This window comes from Pristis pectinata, chromosome 17 (assembly GCF_009764475.1).
Source record: "Pristis pectinata isolate sPriPec2 chromosome 17, sPriPec2.1.pri, whole genome shotgun sequence".
NCBI classification, from domain to species: Eukaryota; Metazoa; Chordata; class Chondrichthyes; order Rhinopristiformes; family Pristidae; genus Pristis; species Pristis pectinata.
Genome location: NC_067421.1, coordinates 27,085,025 through 27,111,125, shown reverse-complemented (window position 1 = coordinate 27,111,125; position 26,101 = coordinate 27,085,025). Strand labels below are relative to the sequence as shown.

The 26,101-nt window shown below is 37.3% G+C and overlaps 1 protein-coding gene across 1 annotated transcript in view; it reads right to left on the bottom strand.

Moving 5' to 3' along the window:
• The window catches only part of LOC127579359 (ABC transporter B family member 1-like), a 116,046-nt gene that overhangs the window by 59,774 nt on the left and 30,171 nt on the right, over window positions 1-26,101 (bottom strand). The window contains exons 11-14 of the mRNA XM_052032100.1: window positions 24,817-24,851; window positions 6,800-6,890; window positions 2,279-2,446; window positions 1,704-1,765 (exon numbers count right to left, since the gene is read on the bottom strand). Coding sequence (XP_051888060.1) covers window positions 1,704-1,765; window positions 2,279-2,446; window positions 6,800-6,890; window positions 24,817-24,851 — 356 coding nt within the window. The remainder of the gene's footprint in view (window positions 1-1,703; window positions 1,766-2,278; window positions 2,447-6,799; window positions 6,891-24,816; window positions 24,852-26,101) is intronic.

Here is a 26,101-nt window from a genome sequence, read left to right as displayed (position 1 = left end):
TGGAGAGACGAGATGGCCAGTACAAAGAGAAGGGAAGTGGTGAGACAGAAGTCAGAGGTCATTGGTGAACTGAGCAGGGGTGTAAGGTGACAGCAGGTAGCGGAGGAAAGCAGGGAGCGGGGGTGGAGTTGGGAGACAGTGCCAGGTGAATGATAGATGTAGTCAGACGGAGAGAAAAAATTAAAATTGAGAGGCAGATTCAGCAAGGTGGGGGGAGGGGAGTGTGAAGGTTGGAGAACGTTGCTGGAGGGAGATAAGTAGGAACACTAAGTGCTACCAGTGCTGGACTTTGATAAGTAAAGGAGGTGGTAATGGGAATCATCAGGGCAGAGGCAAATACACATACCTCCTCAGATCTTCCAATCTTGTAGACTTTAAATTATACATTTAGTTTATAGTATTTCTACTCATTCTTCCTGAGAAAATGTAACATTGTATTTTCCTGGCATTCATCTGCCAGGTATCAACCCATCAGTCTGCCTTCATCTGCTTTGAGTGTATTGCTGTCCTCCTCATGGTTCTTTGTTTCCAAGTTTTGTGTCATTTGCAAATCTGGAAGTTGTGCTCTGTACATTCAAGTCTAAGTCATTGTACCTTTTCCTTCAGTTCTGAAACAACCTTGCACTATTACCGTTTCCTGTCACCTGAACAATTTTCTATCCAGGCAGCTACTTTTCCTTTTATTCCATTGACTTCATTCTTGATGACAAGCCTATTTGGCCCTTTAGTCATATTTTCCTAATTAATCCACACTTGTCCATGTATCTACCAGTTATGTCCTTAATCATTATTTCTAAAGTTTTCTCCATCAACGTTGATGGGTTAAATTTCTTCAACATTTTCTGAACAAGGGTTAAAATTAGCAATTCTCCAATCCCCAGGCACCATTGTACCAATGGATATTTTGAAGATTATGGCCAGGTCTCTGCCATTTCCTCCCTCACTTCCCTCAGCAACCAAGGATACATCCTATTTGGACCACTGACAGACTTCCAGCACCTACATTTTGTGATTTTCATGCTTCACATTTGGACCAGATGACATCCATTCAGTACCTCTACTTCCCTGAATCGATTTGTTTCATCAGCTCTGATCAGTACCAACTCATCTTCCAACCTTTTAATGTTTAAATGCTTATAGAATATTTCAATATTCACTTTGATGTTTGCTGTTAGTTTTTCCTCTTATTCTGCCTTCACCTCTTACTTCCTATTTCACCCCCCACCTCCCCCACCCTGAACTTTCTAAAATCAGCTTTAATTTCCCTATCCTTTTCCCTCAGGGGAACATCTCAATTGTACGTGAATTATCTCTATGTTAAAGACCTCCCATCATTCAATTAGAGTTTTCCCTGTCAATCTTTGATTCCAATTTACCTTGGCCCGAACTGATCTTATCCACTGAAATTGAACTTGTGCTTTTACCTTGGAGTGGTCCATAGCCTACTCTGCAGCTACTTGAAACCATACAATACTATGATCGTTGGACCCTATATGTTTTACTATTGATATTTTCTTTATTTCTGCCTCATTCCCCTAAACCAAGTCCAGCAGTTTAAATAAAACAAAAGTATGCAGCCTCCTTAAAAGGTCTGAGTGTTCATCTGATTCTTGAATGTGGATTGATGGCTAATGCTGAATAGCCTCCATTAAATGAAGTAGGAAGGTGTGGGATTGATAATTTGATGTAAAAAAAATACTGACCTTTAAAACCTGGGAAGCTTGTCTGGTGGGATATGTGAAACTGACCTTCTGGAACTCTAGCCCTATTTTTTTTTAAACAAAAGATGAAGTCAATTTTTTTTATTAATCGTGGACATTTTGCATGAATTCACATTTTCAACATTCCAACACAGATCATTTTTTTTGGTATTAGAATTGTGAAATCCAGAAAAATTAGTCTGTATAAACATCATTCCCAAATGCAACAAAATATTTCTTCCCTCATTCAAAAAAAAGACACAGGAGGAGTAGAGCATTAATTTAGTGAGCAGGCAAGTCAAATTAAATTTGTCCTGCAAATGGCACTGGAAAATTGGATTAGTTTGGAAGACTGCTATCTGCAAATTCATTTTTATTTCTAACTCTGGTTATTGTATTTTGAAGTTGGACAGTGGAGCAGGATGGTAAGATACAGGAACAATTTCAATCTATGGTTAACTTCTGCTTTGCACACAGATTGTTTTACTTTAACTGGTCTAAAACACTGATTAATCCGTAAATCAAAATATTCCTTATCAAAATAATGAAAGAGCTTAGAGAATTAAAAATCCACTTACTGCCTTCCAGAGAATCAAGCCGATTTCCACCCACACAGGGGATTTTTGGCTTGCGGTCCAGCAGCTCAAAGATACGAATAGAGGCTCCAACAGCTTGCATGAAGTCACCATAAAGAGATGCCAACATTCCAAATGCCATAGCAACATTCATCGAATAGACCATAAAAGCTAATTCAAAAATAGAAGAGTCATAAACTATGCAAAATTAAGAGAGGATAATTAAGGAAGTGATCTGTTGAATACAAAATTACCCTTTATTTCTTTTAGTTCACTATCATATTAAACATTTGACTTAATTTGTGGGGCACTATTAGACATTACACACTGACAGAAATATTTCATTATTTTGAAAAAGGTAAGAATTGGAGCTTACAATTCAACATCAGAGAATAGGAAATGAAGTCATTAGTAAACAGTACGTAATACGTCTTCAAACAAATACTCTGACACCGGAATAAAAGCTTCTCCAATTAAAACTAGAGAAGTACCCAAAAATAAATAATTTAAAGGTTTTCCCAAATCTGTTTCACGTCTGTCAACACCAAGAAATCCTGCAAAACATCCTCAGCAAGCAGTAATGTTGCTGTCATTTTCTGAATTTAAGCAAAACTCAAAAAACATATACAAGATAAATGATTACAGAGGAAGCTGAAGCTCTTGGCAGTGCCTGCTCTCTGCAAGTTTCACCAGTGGACTTTTTACTGAATGGGGGGCTAGCAGGAGTCAGCTGCTGCCACCTCCTTTTTCCATTCACTTCCACTGTTCCACCATTGATAGTAAATAGTAGGCCAATTTTTTTAAAAATTAACTTTTGCAGTGGAACTGCCACGCCATACATCTAAATCTACCCTGCCTGCTTAGATGAACTTGTGCACCAGTGACCATAATGGAGTTGAACACTTCATTCCATACAGGAACACAGCATCATTTTGAACACATACATTTGCATAGATTATGGATTTGGTAACCATTGAAACACGTTCTTGTGAAGATTGCCTGCAGGCTACCCTTAGCAAGTCTTCGCAGTATTTAATGCTTCCCTATGGTTTAGGCAAGGAGCATATTTGATTAGTGGTCTTAATTCCACAGAAGTTTTAATGCTGGACAGGTTATAATGGAATCCAGATCTGCTCATAGATCAATTGTTCCAATATTAGATAATCAAACTGACATGAGCAAGGGAACAGAGGACTGATAGGACAGGATTGAGGCAGGTGAGTGGTAACAAGCAGAGTAATCAAAATTCAGATCAGCAATGCAAGTTGGGAATCTTGATCCAACGAGTCTCAGCATTTCTCATAATGGCATCATTCCAGGTTATACTTTACTCAACTTTTCCACCCATTTCAAAGCAATTACATTTTAAAATGGGAAAAAAAAAATCACATTAGCTTAATTAAAAGGGATACTTTACATGACCATAAAGATGCTGGGTTAGTATTTCATGCAATTTGTGTCTCAATAGGTGGTCTGAACATTAGACTAGTAATTAAAAGAATTGCATAATAGGGGCTCAGATACTTCAGAAGCAATGTTTATAGTTACATCAACAAACTGCATTAGGCTAATAGAAAAAAATGTTCAATGCAAATTCTCCAACTGGCAATATTTTGCTGGATGGCAAAATATGCAAGAGAATATAAACATTTCTGATAGTCGTTACAGTTTGCTTCCATGTAGTCACAAAAGGGAACATTGTTTATACCTCCAAAGAGCGATTTCAAGTTTATATGTCATTAAACTAAATATGAAGATTGTAGGAATACCTAAACACCAGGAAAAGAACCAGAGTTTCCATGGCGATTATTTCTTTCCTCTCTGTAGCTATGTTGTAATGAAATGTTGTCAAGGTATGCCCTATTTACAAAATGCATGACAAACACAATCCAGCTAAACAATGCTTCATTGGTACATTGACATTTACCAAAGCAAAGGAAAGTGTCAATGACTGTACCACCAAAAGGAGGACTTCTCACCAATAATTTTCACTAATATTCAGTCTGAATTGTGACAGGACAACTAGGTTCGAGATCTCAGCACAATCTTGATCTAAACATGCACCAAGGAGTTGAATTGCAGAAGTAAGATGAGAGAGAATGGATACATCAAGGCAGCATTTGATTAAGTTTGGCATCAAGGATTGGTAAAAGTGAAGCCAATGAGAATCTCCACAGGTTGAAATCATACCAACAGGAATGGTTATCATTGCCAGAGGTTAATGATGTCAGGCAAGGGTCCTTCAGGTCTGATCTACCCAACCACCTTCACCTATTTCATCAATGACCTTTTCAGCTCTAATTCAGATAAAAATCAACTGTGAATGGCTGGGCCAACTGTCCTGTTTCCATATTTCAACAGCAATATGAGGTTTGCTAAATCATGGAAGAATCTTAGTGAAGGCAGGTTTTGTTGTCACAGAACTTTGTCATTCACTTTAGTAGTTATTTGATTCCTTGGCAAATAGACCAATATCAGGAAGCAAAAATATGAAAAAAAGAATTGTTCCACACAATATAAAGCTCTGCTGAACTCTAACATAGGACCTGGAATACTGCCATAGTCAAAGTGGTTTAAAAAAAACCAAACGTGCAAGTATTTTTCCACAAAGACGTCAACATATTTGAACACAATCAGTGCATAATTATGAAATTTAATAACATCTTAGAAACAGTACATTTATAGCTGCAAGAAGATCTCTGTCTGATTCGAGGTTAAGTTCAATTCAAATCACTCAGCCTAAATCATATTCTTTAGTCAAAGCCTTGGTTAACATTATAATACAGAAAGAGTGCATTTAGTTTCAAAGATTTTCAATATTGTAAAAGATTGTGAAGAAAGCAATTAATTCTGTAATAATCACACACCAAGGATTAACTATTTAAATTTTAGACTGATGACCAAATGTAGAAACAAACTTACTTGGTAAAGCAAGGATATACGCAAATTACTCAAAGTGTTCAACTTACCATTTCTATTTGTTTACGCAACAAACATATTTCATGACTATACATCAAGTTAATTCAACTAAAGGGAAATTTTCATCAGACCTATATAGCAACAAAGTTCTTATTTTATATGCCTGTTACTGCCAATTTCAGTTAATTATATTTCTAATCTAAATCATTTCCACCTTAGCTACAAATTAATGGATCATGGATCATCATAAAAGCGATAGTCACAAAATTATATTGAAGCACAAATCAGAATGCGAAAACAAGTCCAAACCATGGCCATTTTTCCCCACAACAAATGTTAAACTCTAAAGCTAATAAGCAACGAGAACATTTACTCATTAAAATCATGCAAGTATGGATTTAATAGATATGTGAACCATTAAATCGAGAAAATAAAATACCTCAACTTGAGAGAATTTATTGTAAACCAAAGAGCTCCTGTCATCTGTTAATACAACAACATGCTTAAGACAAAGCATTTACAGTCATCATCACAACACTTCCTCCACTTCAGGAGCTCTGCAGTGCCTCCACTTGAGGCATTCATGGTGCAGTGGGATGGGGAGGAGTGTTTGAAGAGAAAGATGCGGGGTGGGGAAGGGGGAATAATTTGTGTTTTACAAGTTTAGATCATCAGTTTCCATTAAAATCGTGGACAGTGAAATCGATAATGGAATGCATTTTGAAAGTCAGAACTGAATCACAGCAGTGCACCATTGTACAGTTACTTAGTGGCCTCTAATCGAATTCATCTGAAGGCTGCAGATGTTTTTTTTCTTATTCTCTGCAGGCAAACCCAAGAGGGTTCAAGTAATTTTGAATGCTTGTCAATTTTGGAAACTGAAGGAACGTATTGTGGTACAGCTTTCTTTATATCATTATAGTGGAGTCTTCATTATCAGCATTCATTTTCCACGACCAAATTACAATATGATGCAGCAACTCTTTAGGTACAACAATAAAACCACATTGGAAATAAAGTTGATTTCACACAGATGATTCTCACTCTCAATGAGATGCAATCCTGTGGAAGAGTTTAAATTAGGAAAGGTTTAATGGATAGAAGGGATGTCAATAATGAGAAACTGTACCTGCTTGTGCAACCCACAACAAGCAATTACAATACATCACTCACTAATTATCAATCACATTAAAAATCACCATTTATGGAAGCTATTCTGTGACTATGAATATGCTTTAAGGAGTGAATTTTTCCTTAGATATCAGCTTCAATAGCAATACCAAGTTGGTTCTGGCAAGTGGTGGAGAGGTAAAAGATCACCCATCATCTTATTGAATGGTGGAGCAGACAAAGGGCTGAATAGCCTACTTTTGCTTCTATTTCTTATGTCCTTTTGTAATAACTCTAACAAAATGCACAGCTTGATCCTTCAGCAGATTAGAGCAAAATTTCAACAAGTTGACCTGAAATTCTCTTGTAGATTGCAGAGGGGCAGAAATGTGTTGATTAAGTTATTCCGGAACCAATTATATACAGATACAACTATTTCAGATAATCATCTACATGCATGAATTCTTTGCAAAGAGTGCAGTTTCTATCACTTACATGCCAAAGTCCCAAAAGAAATTCCAGATTTTCCATGTCTTCCATCATACACTAGCTTTGCACCATACCAAAACACAAGCACAATAGCACCCTGCAATATTAAAATAATTTGTGTTATTGTCTCCCCAAATGTTTTGAGAATTGAGATTAACATACAAAGACCAATTTATAAATTGAACTCAAGAAATTCCTTGCGTCTTAATTTCAGCTAGTTTAGAAAAAAATGCTGTCACTAAATAGTAGGTATTTCTTAATATCTAGAGTGTTATTTTCCTTTTTCTAAAACTCCAAATATTGTTTCAAAATATAGTTTAATTGTGAAAATTTACTCCCAACATCTAATAAATGAAAATAAAATGATTAAAATTATAAAACATACATACACAAATTTACTACTTAATAGCACAATTGAAGAAAAATGCTGATCTGCTTTTACTAAAAAAATTTCAAGTGTTTATAGTAAAGAAACAACAAAACACTAAACATCAAATGTCTGTACAAGTGGTCTAGAAAACCTGAACAGGCACTCGGAGCGGCATGGAGACAAATTGTCACCTTTAAGACTGGAGTGCATTTAATGCAATTGCACCTTTCCACTATGATTTGCCTAACTTGATAACTAACTGGATGATCAAGGCCCAAAAATAATATCAGTTGTACAAGTCTGATATGAAGTTGAGAAAGTGGAAAAATATTTGACTTTTTATATTGTGAAATTCTACAATTGCTTTGCAGATGTCATGCAGGAATGTTGGAGTAGATGCTAGCACAGGAGAACTATAGCTTAATTGAGATTGGGATCGAGATATTTGAGTTCTTTCTGATGTAGATCTAACATAGATGTGTTCACACAAGTGGAAGTTAATTTAATTTGTTGGGAAAGGAGTCTAAAATGGGGCTTTGCAATTTTTCCTCATGAACTGCTGAACATTGTGTTAACTTAAACATTTTTAGAAGCATTACCCCCCAGCAAAATAACCCTGTTTTTGACTACCATCCCATAGAGAAAGAGCAATACAGAATGGAAACAGGACCCTCACCCCAACACGTCCACGCCAACCATGGTGCCCACTGTTTGTCCCATTTGCCTGCATTTGGCCCATATTCCAAACTCATTCATTTCCTCTTCAAAGACTTTGTTTACGATTTCCACACAAGACAGTGCTCATCATTCCGAAGATTCCCCTTTTGAATTTCCCCATCTAATTTTGCCTTGCTCAGAGAACAAATTGTTTAAGTTAACTACATTCCTCCTGACTAAAGCAATGGTCCACCTTCATCATGCATAGAAACAAGTCAACCCTAATGACTCTATACCAGTTTATGTTCAATGCAATCGTTCTCCCACCTTCTCTTGCCACTTTGCATTATACCTCTATTCCTTTGTCACTCAGATATATCCCCTCCTTCTCTTCATTTGATTTTGTTTTTAGACTATCTAATAATCATGCCCAATTATTGTAGACTAGCCCACAACTAATGACTAGGGTAACATTAAGGCAGGGGTCACTGTAGCAAGTTACTTAAATGCCAGGCCATGACCATCACCAAAAGTCTAACCACTCCTCCTGACAGCCAGTGCATTGTCATCAGCAAAATCCTCTGCTGATATCTTGGAAGTCACTCATGACCAGAAAATTAACTTGACTAATCACAAACATTATTACAGAGTTAGGTCACAGAGAGATATTCTGCAGCGGCAGATGCAGCTCTCGACTCCCAGAATATTTCCAGGCAAGTGGAATACCCTCCATTTGTCTGGACAAGTGCAATCCCAACAACATTCAAGCAGCTTGATATCATCCAGGATAGAAGCAGCCTCCTTGTATGGTACCCCATCTACCACTCTGAATTTTTATTCCCTCCTCTGGTGCACTATAAGTGCAGTACATAAAATCAACAGACTGAACAAGCCCACAAGGCTGCGTCTTCAGCCCTCTACTCTACTCCCTATACACTCATGACTGTGTGGCCAGACTCTGCCCTAACTCCATCTCCAAGTTTGCAGATGATACCACTGTCGTAGGCCATATCTCAAACAGCAATGAGTCAGAGTACAGGAAGGAGATAGAGAGCTTAGTGACATGGTGTCATGACAACAACCTTTCCTTCAACGTCAACAAAAGAGCTGGTCATTAACTTCAGGAAAGGGGGCAGTGTACATGCACCTGTCTACATCGACAGTGCTGAGGTCGAGAGGGTTGAGAGCTTCAAGTTCCTGGGAGTGAACATCACCAACAGCCTGTCCTGGTCAAATCACGTAGATGCCATGGCCAAGAAAGCTCACCAGTGCCTCTACTTCCTCAGGAAGCTAAAGAAATTCAGTATGTCCCCTTTGACACTCATCAACTGATGAGTTGCCATACCATGGATGCATCACAGCTTGGTATGGCAACTGCTCTGCCCAGGACCACAAGAAACTGCAGAGAGTTGTGGACACAGCCCAGCGTGTCATAGAAACCAGCCTCCCCTCCTTGGGCTCTGTCTTTACCTCTCGTTGCCTTGGCGAAGCAGCCAGCATAATCAAAGACCCCACCCACCTGGGTCACTCTCTCTTCTCTTCCATCAGGTAGTAGATACAGGAGCCTGAGGGCATGTACCACCAGGCTTAAAGACAGCTTCTACCCCACTGTGATAAGACTATTGAACTGTTCCCTCGTACGATGAGATGGACTCTGACCTCATGATCTACCTTGTTGTGACCTTGCACCTTATTGCACTGCACTTTCTCTGTAGCTGTGACACTTTACTCTGTACTGTTATTGTTTTTACCTGTACTACCTCAATGCACTCTGTAGTAACAATGTAGCTGCACCGTGTAATGAATTGACCTGCACGATCGGTATGCTAGACAAGTTTTTCATTGTACCTTGGTACAAGTGACAATAATAAACCAATACAAGAACATGCAGGAAAATAGGAGAAAGTAGGCCACCTGGCCCCTCCAAGACTGTCCAACCATTCGTGGCCAATCTACTCTGACCTCTACTCCTCTTCTGTGCCAGTTCCCAATAACCCTCAATTCCCCGATCTTCCACAAATTTATCTACCTCCACCTTAAATACTTCAAATAGCCTCCACAGCCATCTGGTGTATAGAATTCTAGAGGCTTGCTACCCTCTGCGAAAGTAAAATTTCTATGCACCTCAATTTTAAAAGACCAATACCTTGAGGTTATGCCCCCTTGTTTGAGACTCTCCTATGAATGAAAACATCAATGTCTACTCTGTCATGCCCCCTCAGGATCTTGTATGTCTCAACAAAATCATTCCTCATTCTTCTAAACTTCAGAGTACAGACCAAACTGTTTAGACTCTTGACAGGCTAATCCTCTCATCCTGGGAATTAGCCTAGTGAAAATCTTTTGGACTGCTTCCAATGCTGCTACTTCCTTTTGTAGGTAAGGGGATTGCAGAATTGCAACTCACCAAGACTCCTTCAATAGTACCTACCAAATCCTTAGCCTCCACCCCTTAGAAAAGACAAAGTGGTGGATCTGAAGAATTTGGCAAGTGCTACGGAAAAAGTTTTGATGCACCTACAACACAGGAACTAGTGCAATTCAAGTTGGAGATTACTTTCTCAAGGGCAATTAAAGATGGACTTTTTTTTTAAAATGCTGCCCTACTCAGTAATGCCCATATCTCATGAATGGAAAACAAAATCTCATCCACTATCTATCCCCACAGTATTGGATCCCTTCATAATCTCCAACCTGCTCAAATCTTTCCTGGTAGATATACTTACAATTCTGGAGAGATCCTTGTAAATGTATTCTAGACTCTCTTGGGCTTAAATATCCCTCAAATAGTGTGAAGACCAGAAATACACACAGCATTTGTTCCCAATGTTCTCTACAACTATGTTACCAATTCATGTTTTTTCTGGTTTTCTTTTGATCGAGAAATGTATACTAGTACTTTGTTTGCACTGCATGTACAGCCCTAAAAGTAGCAGCAAAAATTAAGGATCTGTCAGTGTATAATTCCCAAATTGCTCCTCCACCCTATTTGATTTCCTGTATTCTAAGGAATATGCAATTGGTCATGTTTCCTCTCAAGATGAAATATCCAACTCTTTGCCATTACAAATTTTATTTGCCATTTATATACCCATCCTACAAGTATGCTTATATCTTAACATAAAATAATTTTTATATCAAAATATACTATCTGTACTCCCATAAGTTTGGAATAATCCATTAATTTAGACACCATACCTCTAATTCTACAATTTACCCTGTTAAAAGCACTGGTCCTGCAGGGATCCCCATAGGGCTTCATTTCCCACTTATTGTTAATACTCTGACACAGTCATCTTTAAATGGAATGGAACGATCTGTCTAGATGCCACGCAAACAAAGGCTTTTCACTCTTGGTACATGTGACAATAATAAACAGATTACCATTCTATTACCTAGCTCCAATTAAATATGACCTGACTTTGAGTTCTTAATGTGGTATCTTACCAAAACTCTTCTGAACAGCAATATATATGACACTCACTACATTGCCCTTATCTATTCTAATTTAAATTCATTTAAGATTCATTAAACAAAGTTCTTTTTTTAAAAATATCTTTTCTCCCATTTAGATTATAAGATTTTAGGATATGTTCTTGCCTACCACCACCGTCAGGCTAACTGGCTTATATTTACATGAATTAGTTGAATTTCCCTTTATACAAATCGGAATTGCATTCAAGATCCATGAATCCTCCAGCTTTCTTCCTTTCTCTTTGTATTTTTGTAAATGCATTCTCTGCTATGTTCTCCTTAAATTAGTTGACTGTGGTTACAATACATCTAGATGACTTACACGACTGCGACATTCACTTAGTCTTACCAGAGAAAACTGCAGTAAAGTATTTATTCAGTTTCTTTGCCATTTCACTATCACAGATTTATGCTACTCATTCCTTAGTGACTTGTGCCTACAGTAATTCTCCTTCTGTTATTTAGTCGAGAGGAAAGAAATGTGTATTACAACTTAAAATTCACAACGTACTGTAGAATGAATCAGATTTTTGTCTGTGCGTCTATGTTATAAAAGATTAGATGTATTATTAACGTAAGTAATACTTAAAATCTTGTATTAGTGTACATTACAATCTTATGGTCAGCCTCTAACTTTGCTGATTGCTCTTTAATCCCCTCAAGGCAACAAACCAGCAGTTTAACAAAGATTCATGTTAAACATGTGGCACTTTAGACACAACAGCTTGAAAATGATTATAACTGGGTTTTCAAATGTCATTTCACACACACTCAATTTTTATAATCATTATTTTGCCTGACTCTGTTCCTTAATATTCCAGTGACACTCCCTCTCTCAGTATTTGTTACTTCAGAAATTGCATTCTCACAGTATTTGTGCTTTTTGCCTTTACTCCTTTTACAATCTATTCTTTAAGTTGCATGCATAGTGGAATGCTGCTGCTTCTAGGAGCATAATTTTCAGCAAACAGTAGCACTCAAATTTGAAGGAATTTCAGCCACTACTACAATTGCTGCCTAATATGAGAGTAGTCATAAGAACTTAGATCAAAATCTTTCTTGAACTAAGCCTCTTTGGCTTCTGCATATTGTTACAGATTATGCTGTGCCTCTAACTCAAAACATCCTGGAACACACAAAATGAAAGTTAATCAAAGAAACACATGAGAATTTGACTGATAGTGGGAAACATACAAAAGGGAGTGGAGATCTAAAGAAGAAATAGAAGAATATGTAGTAGAAAGTGCAGTAGTTAAAAAGGAAGAAACAAGAATGGAAGGAAAAGATGGAGATTAGGTATAGAAAAAGTTACAATAAGTAGATTTTTTCTGCAAGTAACTGTTTGTTAGACGCATTATAAAAAAAAAGAGAAATACTTATTATTCTATATTCTATTTTGATCCAGGTGAGAGTTTATATACTGACAGTTCAATTCTTAGAAATAGAAATAACTATTCTAAGTGTACTCATTAAGAGAAAATAAAGACTTAGAAATTTGTCTAAAATCTGATGTAACCTTATAACATGACATTTTTCCTTGCATCTCTCCAAAGAGGAATTTTGCTAACTTCAGCAGGGATACCAAATGATGATTTTTTTTTCCCCCTTTCCTCCCCAAACCTAGAACAAACATATTGCTCACTGCCTCCTTGGTACACATCAGCTAATTCAGCAGTGACCAGGGATCGAACTTGAGGTCTTCCTGGTCTGCAACAGCTCAGTAGCACACAGTACATTTACTCAACAAGCCATTTGGTAAATGACAAAGCAATTTTAAATTTACTATCAATGACAGTTTGGTTCTTCTGGACATTGTCAAGTCATAAATACCAAGTTCTCTATTGCAACAAAGGTTAAAAAGTGAAGCTTTAGAATTAAATGCTGCCTTAAATGATCACCAGATTTTTTTCTCATTTTAACTTCTATTTAGCAGCAATTTAATTCCTTTTGCTTTATTTAAATAAATTTTAATTTATTGAACATGTTATTCTAAAATGATGAAGCAAAGTGACATGTAATGTTAAAGAGTCAGGCTCTTGCTGTACCTTATCTGGATAATTCAGAACCATACAATTCATTCACAGCTTAAGAAATTCTCTTTTATAATGTTCTATTCAGATATAACACAGTCAACAGCAGTGGATTTATACTGCCGATTGCAATTGCCATCACCATAACTAAACTCCACATATACATTCGTTCTGATGGAGGTTTGAACTGAAACATTAACTCTTTTTCTCTTCCCACAATTATAGCCTGACCTGCTGAGTATTTCCAAATTTTCTGATTTTATTCCACATATGTATGCCTTTTGTTTTAAAACTGGTCTGGAATGGAATTAAGTGCTCTGAATTATTGCTTGAAAGAAAAATGTATTTCCATAACAGAGTATTCAAGATATCCACTCTCAACACTTTACAAAGCTGGCTTGACACCTTAAAATAATTTGCAATGTCAAGCTCAAACAATGAGAAGCAATCTCTTTCAGCAGCTTATATTACTATTTTCCAAATTTTCTTTTTCTGAGATGGAAGATGTAGTACAACTTCTATGTATGCTATTAATTCGACAGAATCTTTTATAAACAAATTAACTTGAGATGTGGCTCAGTACAATCAGCTCAATAAATTAAAACTGCATGCACAAGAAATGGGCAAGTCCAAGGCTTTTCAGAGCTGATCATTTTATCAGTGTTGCACACCAATGGCCAAGAATGAGCCATCATTGATAGTCTTGTTCTATATTACCCAAATTGGCACCTAAATGTCGGAAAAAATTGAAAATTTAGCTAAATTTGTGCCATTGAGAATATGATCTTTACACAAGCAGGTTAAGATCCATCTGATTATATCCCTGCAAAAAATATTTAGTCATTATTCAACCACCTGCAGCTGTACATTTTGCCAGGCAACTCTTGGAATAGAATCAGTTTTCTTGGAAGACTTCCGGTTCACATTTCCAATGTAGCACATAAAAAAAAACACTACTTGCTTTACAAAGGATTTAATAAAGGTCTGCTAGTGTCAGAATGGAATCTACATGTGGATTCCAACCCCATTCAAGACTCATGCTTCATTATGACACTCAGGGAGCATTGAAATGCCACACTGCACCTTGGAAGAAATGTGCAGCTAGATGAGAATGACCCAGAAGCACTACTTGAAACATAGGGAGTTCACCCAATGCCTTCGTATTTATCCATCTTTGGTATTTTGAGTAATACAGAATAACTGGCCATTTGTCTATCATGCCGTGTATTGGCCAACATATCTACATACAAATTAACAGCGATATCTATTCAATAAAATTTAGGACAGGCAGAAAACAATTGCAAATGTTCTTTCTAATTCTTCAGCAGAAACCAAATATCAAAACAAAATCACCACAACCTACTGTTATTACTATTCTATTTTGGTAGGATTAGGTTAGGGTATGTATTTGATCAGTTTTATCCAAATACCAATACAAGATAGGCTGCTGGGTCTCCTTCAATTTCTAATTAAATAGTTTAGCCTAAGGACATAAAATGAGACGGTTATATTTCCACGAGCAATTATGTAGAGAGAGGCAAAATGAGAAAGATACAAAACCACAGAATGATAAATCTGAAGCAAGCAGTTAAAAAATTAATAATGATCAAATGGAGAGAAGTTCGGGGCTACTGAAAGCTATCTGTACCATTATGGGGATGCTTATAATAGAAGGAATTTTCTGGAACAAGGAACAGCTACAGCTGAGATAATATTGTATTATGGTTTGCATCATTTAGCTGGATTTTTCTGGTTTTAGTCTCTGGTATTATCATGACAGGTAACATGTTTGGCAAGTTTTAGCAATACGGAAGAATACTTACAATTCTACCTACACTGTTGGAGGATACAAACAATGCAGTAAACATTATCTAAACCAGTTGATGGGAATTTAATGACTTAATTTTTGATGGATTTTGATCAAATGAAAACCTGTTGTATGTTGTTCATTGTGTAACTGACAGCATTCATCCCTGTATGTGGCAGCAGGTTCAGGGCTTCAGCCCACAGGTAACCAACTGCAGAAGTCTAGGTTCTGCTGCTCAACTCTGCATGGCCATAAACGTGTTGGAATCCCTGAGCATTTGGGGGGGGAGAATTCAGTTTGTGAAACCTGCGCTAGTTTAGATTGAGCTTATAGTAGGGAAGTTCATTCACTTATGATTTTACAGCCGCAAGGAGGAAAAGAACAAGTCCACAGGTGCCACCTACCCTGCTGAGTATTTCCAGCAGTCATGTTTATTTCAGATTATTAAAAATCAAAAAATTGCAGTTGCTAATCATTTATGCTTGCTGTAATGTGTGCAATCATTTAAAATTCCTTTAAGTGATTTAATTTATTAAAAATCAAAATATTTAAAATTTTTAAATGATTTCATTTACAGTGGCATGCAAAAGTTTGGGCACCCCTCGTCAAAATTTCTATTACTGTGAATAGCTAAGCGAGTAAGAGATCACCTGATTTCCAAAAGGCATAAAGTTAAAGCTGACACATTTCTTTAATATTTTAAGCAAAATTACTTTTTTATTTCCATCTTTTACAGTTTCAAAATAACAAAAAGGAAAAGGGCCCGAAGCAAAAGTTTGAGCACCCTGCATGGTCAGTACTTAGTAACACCCCCTTTGGCAAGTATCACAGCTTGTAAATGCTTTCTGTAGCCAACTAAGAGTCTTTCAATTCTTGTTTGGGGGATTTTTGCCCATTCTTCCTTGCAAAAGGCTTCTATTTCTGTGAGATTCTTGGGCCGTCTTGCATGCGCTGCTCTTGAGGTCTATCCACAGATTTCCGATGATGTTTAGGTCGGGGGACTGTGAGGGCCATGGCAAAACATTCAGCTTGTGCCTCTTGAGGTTGTCCATTGTGGATTTTGAGGTATGTTTAGGATCATTATCCTGTTGTAGAAGCCATCCTCCTTTCATCTTCAGCTTTTTTTTTTACAGATGGTGTGATGTTTGCTTCCAGAATTTGCTGGCATTTAATTGAATTCATTCTTCCCTCTACCAGTGAAAGGTTCCCCGTGCCACTGGCTGCAACACAAGCCCAAAGCATCATCAATCCACCCCCGTGCTTAACAGTTGGAGAGGTGTTCTTTTCATGAAATTCTGCACCCTTTTTTCTCCAAACATACCTTTGCTCAATGCAGCCAAAAAGTTCTATTTTAACTTCATCAGTCCGTAGGACTTGTTTCCAAAATGCATCAGGCTCGTTTAGATGTTCCTTTGCAAACTTCTGACGCTGAATTTTGTGGTGAGGATGCAGGGAAGGTTTTCTTCTGATGACTCTTCCAGGAAGGTCATATTTGTGCAGGTGTCACTGCACAGTAGAACAGTGCACCACCACTCCAGACTCTGCTAAATCTCCCAAAGGTCTTTTGCAGTCAAACAGGGGTTTTGATTTGCCTTTCTAGCAATCCTACGAGCAGTTCTCTCGGAAAGTTTTCTTGGTCTTCCAGACCTCATCTTGACCTCCACTGTTCCAATTAACTGCCATTTCTCAATTACATTACGAACTTAGGAAATGGCTACCTTGGAACACTTTGCTATCTTCTTATAGCCTTCTCCTGCTTTGTGGGCATCATTTATTTTAATTTTCAGAGTGCTAGGCAGCTGCTTAGAGGAGGCCATGGCTGCTGATTGTTGGCACAAAGCTTGAGGAGTCAGCGTATTTATAAAGCTTTAAAATTTGCATCACCTGGCCTTTCCTAACAATGACTGTGAACAAGCCATAGCCCTAACAAGCTAATGAAGGTCTGAGACCTTGGTAAAAGTTATCTGAGAGCTCAAATCTCTTGAGGTGCCCAAACTTTTGCATTGTGCTCCTTTCCTTTTTTCACCCTAAAATTGTACAAAACAAAAATAATACACTAATCTTGCTTAAAATGTTGAAAAGAAAGTTTCATCTTTAACTTTATGACTTTGGGAGGTCAGTTCATCATCTACTCACTTAACTATTCATAGTAACAAATTTTGACCAGTGGTGCCCAAACTTTTGCATGCCACTGTATAAGTTCTAGAATGCATCTGACCAACAGGGACAAATCAGAAGCATTAAAAATAAACTTGATAATTCAATACACCCCTTCAATCCAATTAAATCACAGTAAACTTCCCAACTCTTCCAATAATGTGCCACTCTATGGCAGCTTTTTTTGAAGAGGACCCCCAGGTGTGACCTTCTTTAACACCAACCCAGAACTTGTGATCCAATGAAGAACCAAAACCATATAGATTGGCCCATTGACATAAGCAGTGTGTCTTTTTGGAAGGATCTTGTAAAATATTAACAAAAACTACTTACACATTGCCTTCAAAATATATTATCATTGATCCAAGCTTATAAAGTAAATCAATTTGGGAGAGAAAGGCAAAAAAAAAGGACTTCATTGACTCTCTAGTCTCTTGAAACTACCCGTTCTCCACTTTGTTGCTGAATGGATTTTCAAGTCTCCTACTAAATGTCCTCTACTGCTCCAAAAAGATAGTAGGAGGTCCCATAATACTTGATATGGTCCAGCCAGATCCAGTTTTGGATGCCTAAACTACTTTACATCAGCTACACTCAAGACTAATCCACTTGAATTTAAAGAAGCAGAGAGTGGTCAATTACAGTCTCCCTGAAAAACTGAAATACTGAAATAATGGTGGAAGCAGACATGATAGTGCAGTTTAAGAGGCTTTCAGATAGGCACATGAATATGCAGGGATGGAGGGATAGGGATCATGTGCAGGCAGAAGAGATTTAGTTTAATTTGGCTGTGTGTTTGACACAGACATGGTGGGATGAAGGGCCTGTTCCTGTGCTGTACTGTTCTAGTTCCATGTTCTAAGCGGCTGCTGGGAGAAATGCAGTGGGGATGAAGGTGAGTGGATGATTTAAGAGAATAATGACTGCAGTAGTAGTGTCAAATGGAGGGCCAAAACTGGTAAATGGTAGGTTGAAACTGCAATTTGAAAGAGAATGTGTGTCCAGGGCTGCTACAGATAAATGTGGAGATAGAAGTGAAGAGGAGGATGAAGGTGGAAAGCAATACAAAGTTGTTGTTGGAGAGGCATTATCAGTAAGTGATGCAGTGATCAGGTTACAGGAGGCGCAAATCTTGAGAAAACAGTTGCGATACAGGTTTAGTTTAAGAGGTGGCTGGCAAATGCAGTGAAGATGGAGAGTGACAACGAAAATCATTTCTTCTGAGGACACAGGAAGTCGTTGATGCCAAAAGATTCAAGCAAACCCTGACTGACTTTTTTTGGGGAAGAATACTCCAGAAGTCAACGACTCTTTAAAAAAATGTCTTCTTTAGTTAAGTGTTACATTTAGATTAGTGTTAAATAATCTCGCCAACTGCTTTGAATCAAAACTCCTCATTCTATAAAACCCAATGCCAAAGTTCCTCCAAAATAATTGCAAGGATTTCCCTGACTAGTTTGCTGTACAAACGCCAGAGAAGATTTGCTGCATTAATAAAAACAGAAAATGCTGAAAATACTCAGCAGGTCAGGCTGCACTGGAACCCAACTCCAACTTGTCCCATGTGGATTCCAACACAGCTCCACCTCATCCCTACTACTACACTGCAAAATGGTTGTTTTTGCTGTGTGCATATGTTGCCACACTGACACAGTAGAAAATGATCTCAGGCAAGATATAAATACAGCAAACATGCATTGGGGATAAAAAAAAACTGAATATATCTAAGATTTTGTAAAAACAATAAAAACTATTTGAGAGGACTCCCTTGACTAACCTCAGTCAAATTGCATTCACTCAGGTTAACTGTTAGCTCTTGATAATTAAGAATCTGCTTTTGTGTAAAAACAATTTGAATTATTTAATTTGAATTAAACAACATAAGACAACAAGGCGAGAACTTCCTGCTAAATGTTGTCTGAACTAATTAACCTGAAACTAAACGGTTACTTAACATCTTAAATTCACCACATTGAAATAATTTTTCACAAATTCATGGTAAACTACTTCAAAAAAAAATTAGCTGGCAGAATGAAACTATACAATTGCTAACAATGCCATCCTATCAGTAGAATTTTGTTTACAGATATTTACTGCTCACTCTATTTTAAAAGAAAAAACCAATAGTTCCCCAGATAGCCTGGTGCATTAAAGCATTGCTGGCTAGCACTAATAAGATCCACACAAGGTTTATTGTTCCCAGCTGGGCCTACAATTGCAATACTACAATCGGCTTTACTCCTCAAAGAACTCAGTGGGTCAAGCAGCATCTCTGAAGGCAAAGAGATGGTCAACATCTTGGATCAAAACCCTGCAACAAGACCAATTGTGCTTGGGCTTTCCCCCAATTGGATTGTAACCATGGCTGTCTGTTTATGTTATACATAACAAATAGACTAAAATTAAGTTTCCATCAATATGCCATTTGATGTACAGAACAGCTTGCATTATAAGAAAGATGCTCTTACTTTTGAAGTGTTTTTTTTTCTCTCTCATTTTTTTCTCTAACTTAAATGCTTGCAGGAAAGCAAGATAAAATGAAGCTCTATAAAATTACATAATCTAAACACATTTTCAACATATATACAGCGTGAACAAAATAGAAATGCTTAATTTACTTCATAATCTTTTTCACACATCAACACTCAAAATTACATATTTTGCTAATAATTATTATCCCTAGATATCTAGGTGCATAATAGTGGTTTATTGCATATGTAATGAACATTGTACAAGACTAAAGGTGCCTTACCACAACTACAAATGTCCTGGTGAGACCACACCTGAGGAACGGTATACAATCTTTAAAAATAGCAATAATCTAATAATCAGCCTTGCCAACAATATCCACAAGTTCATTAAGGCTTATAAAAAGCAGAGTTGACTGGTTATATTCAAGTTAGAATGATGCATTCAATTTTGGGTGCCTGATTTTATTGAGCAATGGATCAGTAACAGGGAGAACTAGAATGAGTAGACAAATCTTAGAATAACCCAAAGTAGTTTCATTAATTCAGAGGTTATTAAGTCAGAGAAAGTAAGCATTAGATCATGTAAATGTATGACAAATTATTATAGGGATAAAGACAAAGTATTATTTCTGATGGCTGATGAGTTGTCAACTAAAGATAAATTGAAAAACCATCACTGAAAGGAAAAGTGAGAATAGAACAATTTCCTGGCATACAAGACACTTCAGCAGAAGCACAGAGCTAACACAGTTGGATGCAATGTACTAAAAAACTTGAACTTTACAATTCCATGATTAATGCTGAGCTTAAGCATCTTTTCCCACAACAGTGATGTTCTGCGAGAAAAAGCTACTCTGTCAAGACTACAAAATATACATGAGCTTTAATTTTCTTGAATATACCAGTGAATATTAGTAAGAGCAATTTATGGCCAGATTCTTGCATACAGTGATGAAGCAATGGCACTTGCTGCTGACCTCCAAAAAGGTTGTCCAAAAAGATCTAGTGCCCAGTTGTATGAACTTTCTCTTTCCTGACATTAGCTGCTGTCAGGCATCAGTTCAAGGAAACTGTGGTTCCCCACAGTGCACCGAGAGTGATATTATCCATGCTGCCTGTGTATCAGATTAAGGAATCTGACCAGGAGAACACGGGGAATGGGGGTGGGGGGGGGGGGGGGGCGGTGGTGGAGAAGCAGAAGAGATTGTCACTCTATTTAAAGAAAAAGATCTTACAGATTCCAAATAAAGATTGAAACCTACAAATAAAACCAAGGTTGGGCTTATACACGTTAAATATTCTAAAATAGAATTTTTCACATCCATTACAAAACTTCGCAATATTTGAGAGGAAATTACAATCCACTGACAAAACTTTACATTTTTAGGATCAAAGAGGTGCAAATAGTAATTATAATTTAACATGCTATTGAAAATTAATTTGTGACCTCATAACAGAATAATATTTATGATATTTTGCAATGAGATCAAATCATAAATAACACAAGTTCTCAGCAAATCACCTCTAGATTCTGGTAAAGTCTACAAAACAATGTAGTTAGTAGAGGAGGGCTGAATCACTGACAGAAACTTTGGAATCTGTTTTAAACTTAACATGCATGTAAATCCCAAAATTGCTGTCATTTTCACAATGTATTATTGGCAAACACCAAAACAAAGTTTATATTTTACAATCATATTTTAGGCTATTTTGTCTGATAAACACACAAAAATTAGTACATTTTTGTCTCCACCTTGCCTGTTTGAGTTTTTCTTGCTGACAGAATACACAAAAGATTAGTCTTTTATGACTCATCAAAATAGCCATTATTCGTGTGCCGTTCTTGACACTGACATCAGCAGGCTATTTAATAATGGGCACCTTGGAGGGTAAGAGTTAGAGGCAGGGAGACTGAGGAAGGAGAGGGTGCGGTGGTGGAACACTGAAGGAGAGGAGATTCAAGGACAAGGAGGATAAAGAGTCGTGAGGTGGGTGGGCAGGGGTGAAAGGAGCAGCCAGCAGGCAAAGGCGCTTGTACCTGAACCCACTTGCATATGCAGGAGAGTTTGCATGCCAACAGGCTTATGTCCATATAGCAGAGGTTGTCTCAGATCGCCTGCAGTAGAGATTTCCATGACCCACTAACTGAAGAGATTTCTCCTCATTAGTCCTCAATGCCTCACCCCATCTCCTGAGACCATGGCCCTTCTTTCTTGCCCACAACCATATTAGTCCACCCCCATTCGCCCAAGCCAAGGGAAACATTCTCCGTGTATAGTCTGTCACGCCCTGTCAGAATTTTAATCTTTTCAATGAGATCTTTCATTCTTCTACACTCTCATGAATGCAGGCCTTCTTGACCCAATCTCTCCAGTATGACAGCCCTGCAGTCCCAGAAATCAGTCTTGTGAACCTTTGTGGCACTGCCTCTACAGCAAGTGTGTCTTCTTTGGTAAGGAGGCCAAAACTGCATACAATATTCCAAGTGTGACCTCACCAAGGTCCTATACGAATATTGTCTCCACTCCAGGAGGACGGTCATTTCAATTTTAGTCAGAACTCCAACGTGCAAACAACACTTGTGGAGACAGAACTCCAAGACATTGTCAAATTCGTCAGCTAAGGATGTGAGGGAATTGCAAACTAAACATTTACAAAACAGAGGTCCCATTTCTACGTGCCCCTGCTGCACAGCATTACACCCTGACAATAAGGGGCCATGACAAGAATTTTAAATAACCAGGTCTACATCAAGGCAGATATAAAAGAAATTCATCAACTTCAGTGTGCCAGCACAACCTTTGGCTGTCTGAGTAAGATCAATACCTCAAATGTGGCACAAAACTCATGCTCTACTTGGCAGCAGTAATTGCTGTTCTTCTGTGTTGTTCTGAGACATGGACTACCCATAGAAGGAAGCTCAAACCACTGGACTAGTATCACAAAAGAACATATGAATTAGGAACAGGAGAAGGTTACTTGGCCCCCTTAAGCCTGCTCTGCCATCTTAATTTTGGGAACAATGCAGAAGTGAAAATGGCAGAAGGAGAGCACCACCTCCCATTGCACTGATTACTCCTGCTCATCAAGCATCTCCTGTTCCTTTTCTGTCAGAGTCTGGGTACCCCAACCTCATTGGCATGCTCAGAACTCAAAGGGCTATAGTGGTACTCATCCTCCATCCCAAGGGATTGGCAAAAAAAGATGGAATCATGAGGAGCATCACAATCAAGTCCAATGATGCCAATGCAAACTTACAGCAACAGATGCTAGAAGCAGGAACCCTGTCAAAGGCTGTCAACAAAACTTCACACCAATCCAGCTTGGATCAACTTATGCAGCTTATATCCTGCCTTAAAATTAGGATGTACTTTGTGCATTCAAGGCAAGGATAGCAGTATTTTGGCAATGTAGAGGAAATTCAAGTCAATTCTGCACAAGGCATGGAATTAAAATCTTACAGCAGAAGTAAAAAAAAGTAAATTAGATGTTCATGAGAAATAACAAAAAAGACTGAAAACAGTTGTAGGGTGTTTGGAAAACTTTCTTTGGCAATCCAAAGTAGGAAAATAGATACAAAATATGAACAGCACATCAAATATACTAAACCACTACATACAAGAATAAGATTGAAGGCTTAATAGATAACTATATCAAAAAGACAAACAGGTTCTTAAACTTTTCAGTTATAATCCATTCAAAATAACCCAGAGTTCTCATTTACTTCAAGTACATACTTAAAGGGTTACAACAGTGGCAACTAATACAGAAAATAAAGCTACAGTGTAGACAGCACATCTGTGCATGAGCATCCAGTCACATACAATGGAGAAGTGTTGATTGAGATACTGACAACTAGCTACAGTTCTTTAGTCTGAAAACAGATGCAACATATGGAATTAATCAACACAAGCCAGCCTGCCACAGCTCAGAAAAAATGTGGCTGGGAGCATAAGAAAATACTTAGATAAGGAGAAATAATATACATCATGATGCCTTAAAGAACACGGGGGATATACTACTGTTGATTACCTTCAGAAAGTTAATTAAAAGGGTAATATCTGATTCTCCCTGCTTGTAGGATAGTTTTCTTTCTCCATTAGTATTGTGATGTACCAGTGCCTCCCATTATTTTTGCAGTTAAAAAGATAACTATTTAGATTTGTTCAGTTATAGCAAAGCACATGCAAGGGAAAAACCACGTGCAATCTGATGAATATATACTGGATCCAGGCAAAAGAATGTCTCAATGCAAGCCAGAATTTTTGAGACAGTGCATTCCTTAAGAATTATTTTTTAAAATACCAAAAGGATGGATTTAGTACACTTTCACAGTCATCAAGCTTAAAATTCACATTCAGTAGTTAACAAGTCAACAAATCCAAAATTCAAATCTTGGTACATTCAAAATTCTACAAAAAACCTTGAATGGCTTCATAATACTCAATAACTTTGCAGACAATAGCAACTGAGTAATTCCTGCTGCAATACATTCTATAGGCAGCTCAAGTGTTTTTAAGACCAATATCCCCACAGGGCAGTTATCTTGTGGCTTCAGTCCAAAGTCTGACAAATTCTCATACTGAATTATGAATCACTCTATTTCATTCTATTTGTAAGCCTTCATTAATTGGAACCCTTACACAACAGACACACCATCATGGGAACCTGGATACAAGCTATTCAACACCAATAAGGATTGCGGTTTAACTTGTGGTCTTTTTGACTGCTTGATAAATAAATCAGTTAAGCATAATTTATCATTTAAAGGTCTGGGCTACTGGCAACATCAGACTTGCTTTTGAAAAATGTGTCTCACATTAGGTTGTATTTGTTCCTGTTCTCCTCCATCAACAGAGTGATATACATTCATACTTTAACTCCAAGACGACCTTGTAAATCAGATGAACTTCTGCTGCATTTGTTAGACACAAATTGGGACTGGGTGAAAAGCAAAAACGTGGAAATTTGTAATCACGTATAAGCTTTTGAAAATGGATTTTGTTGAAGTACAAATTCTCTCTCAATTTTCTCAAGAAGAGCAAGTCATCTCTTACCTGTGAGATAGTTAGCACCAGCCCATTGAAGGACCCTAAAAATATACAAAGTAAAAAAATGTTATGTCTGCATTTAAACAAACTATTATCCAGTCCCTTGAATTAAACAAAATAAATAAGAGCAACACGGAAATTGACTCCTGAAAATTAACAATGAGATAACTCCCAAAAAATACATGATTTAATCAAAAAAAAGTGGTTGAGTATCACAGTAAAAATAATAACCATAACCTTTAAGGGCAAATACAAGAATGATTGAAGTGCCTGAAAAAAACTATCCTGTAACGCACAGACTGATGGATTTGGGTACATATTACAAAAGTAACAGTGTCAGTATTTTAAAAATGCCTTTACGTATCATGCAGTGGCTTCAGTCAATTAATACACCACGCAACTAGCAAAATAATTTATTCCAATTAACTTCTTACTATGTAGTTTTGAAATTTAAAATCATAATCCTTTAGAATCAAAGCCCAATAAGTTTGGTTTTACTTGGAATCTTCTCTGCACATCTGTTCCAGCAACTTTCCAACATCAAGTGTTCATACATTAAAAATCTCAAATTAACTTTTATATCAGGATTTAGCACAAGAAACTCATTGCTTTGAAGGATGCACGGTCTTAAAAACACAAGTACTTTTCTTGATCTTAGTTTACAATAATGACAATGCAATCTTTAATAATGCTAAGGGAGACTGCACAATTTGCTTCGAGGTCATGCATTTAAAATTCATGTCAACATTGCAATTTTATGATTTAATTGTTGCAAAGCCAGACAGACAACATCGCCAAATGTTTAATGTGTTTCTAGTTGGTGAGATTCCCCAGCAGAAGCATGAAGTCAGAAAACTATCCGTGTTGTAAACTCGTCTCCATCATGGTAAATATGGTTTGTCTAGCATTTCTCTTATTATCAACAAGTATGGTTGCTAAACATTTTTTTTTGTGATGATAGTGCAGTTTCAATTCTTGCTGTTTATCATATCATACACATGTGAAGATATTGGCACATGTATTCTATTGTTTGTAGCCCACTGACAAGTTTTAAAAGTTAGAAAACATCAGACAGCAAATTTGTAAATTGTATCCACAGGAGCATCTGAGCATGCAGCAAACTATTAAAACAAGTATCAACTAGCAGAAAATAAAAATAAAACTGCCTGCTTTGAAGCCAATGGTCAAACAGAAAAGGATATACTTGGCGTGCATGTCTGGAACAATGCTCATCAGCAAGTCATTTCTCATTTTGCAGAATGACTAATGCTGATAGTATTCTATTAATTTT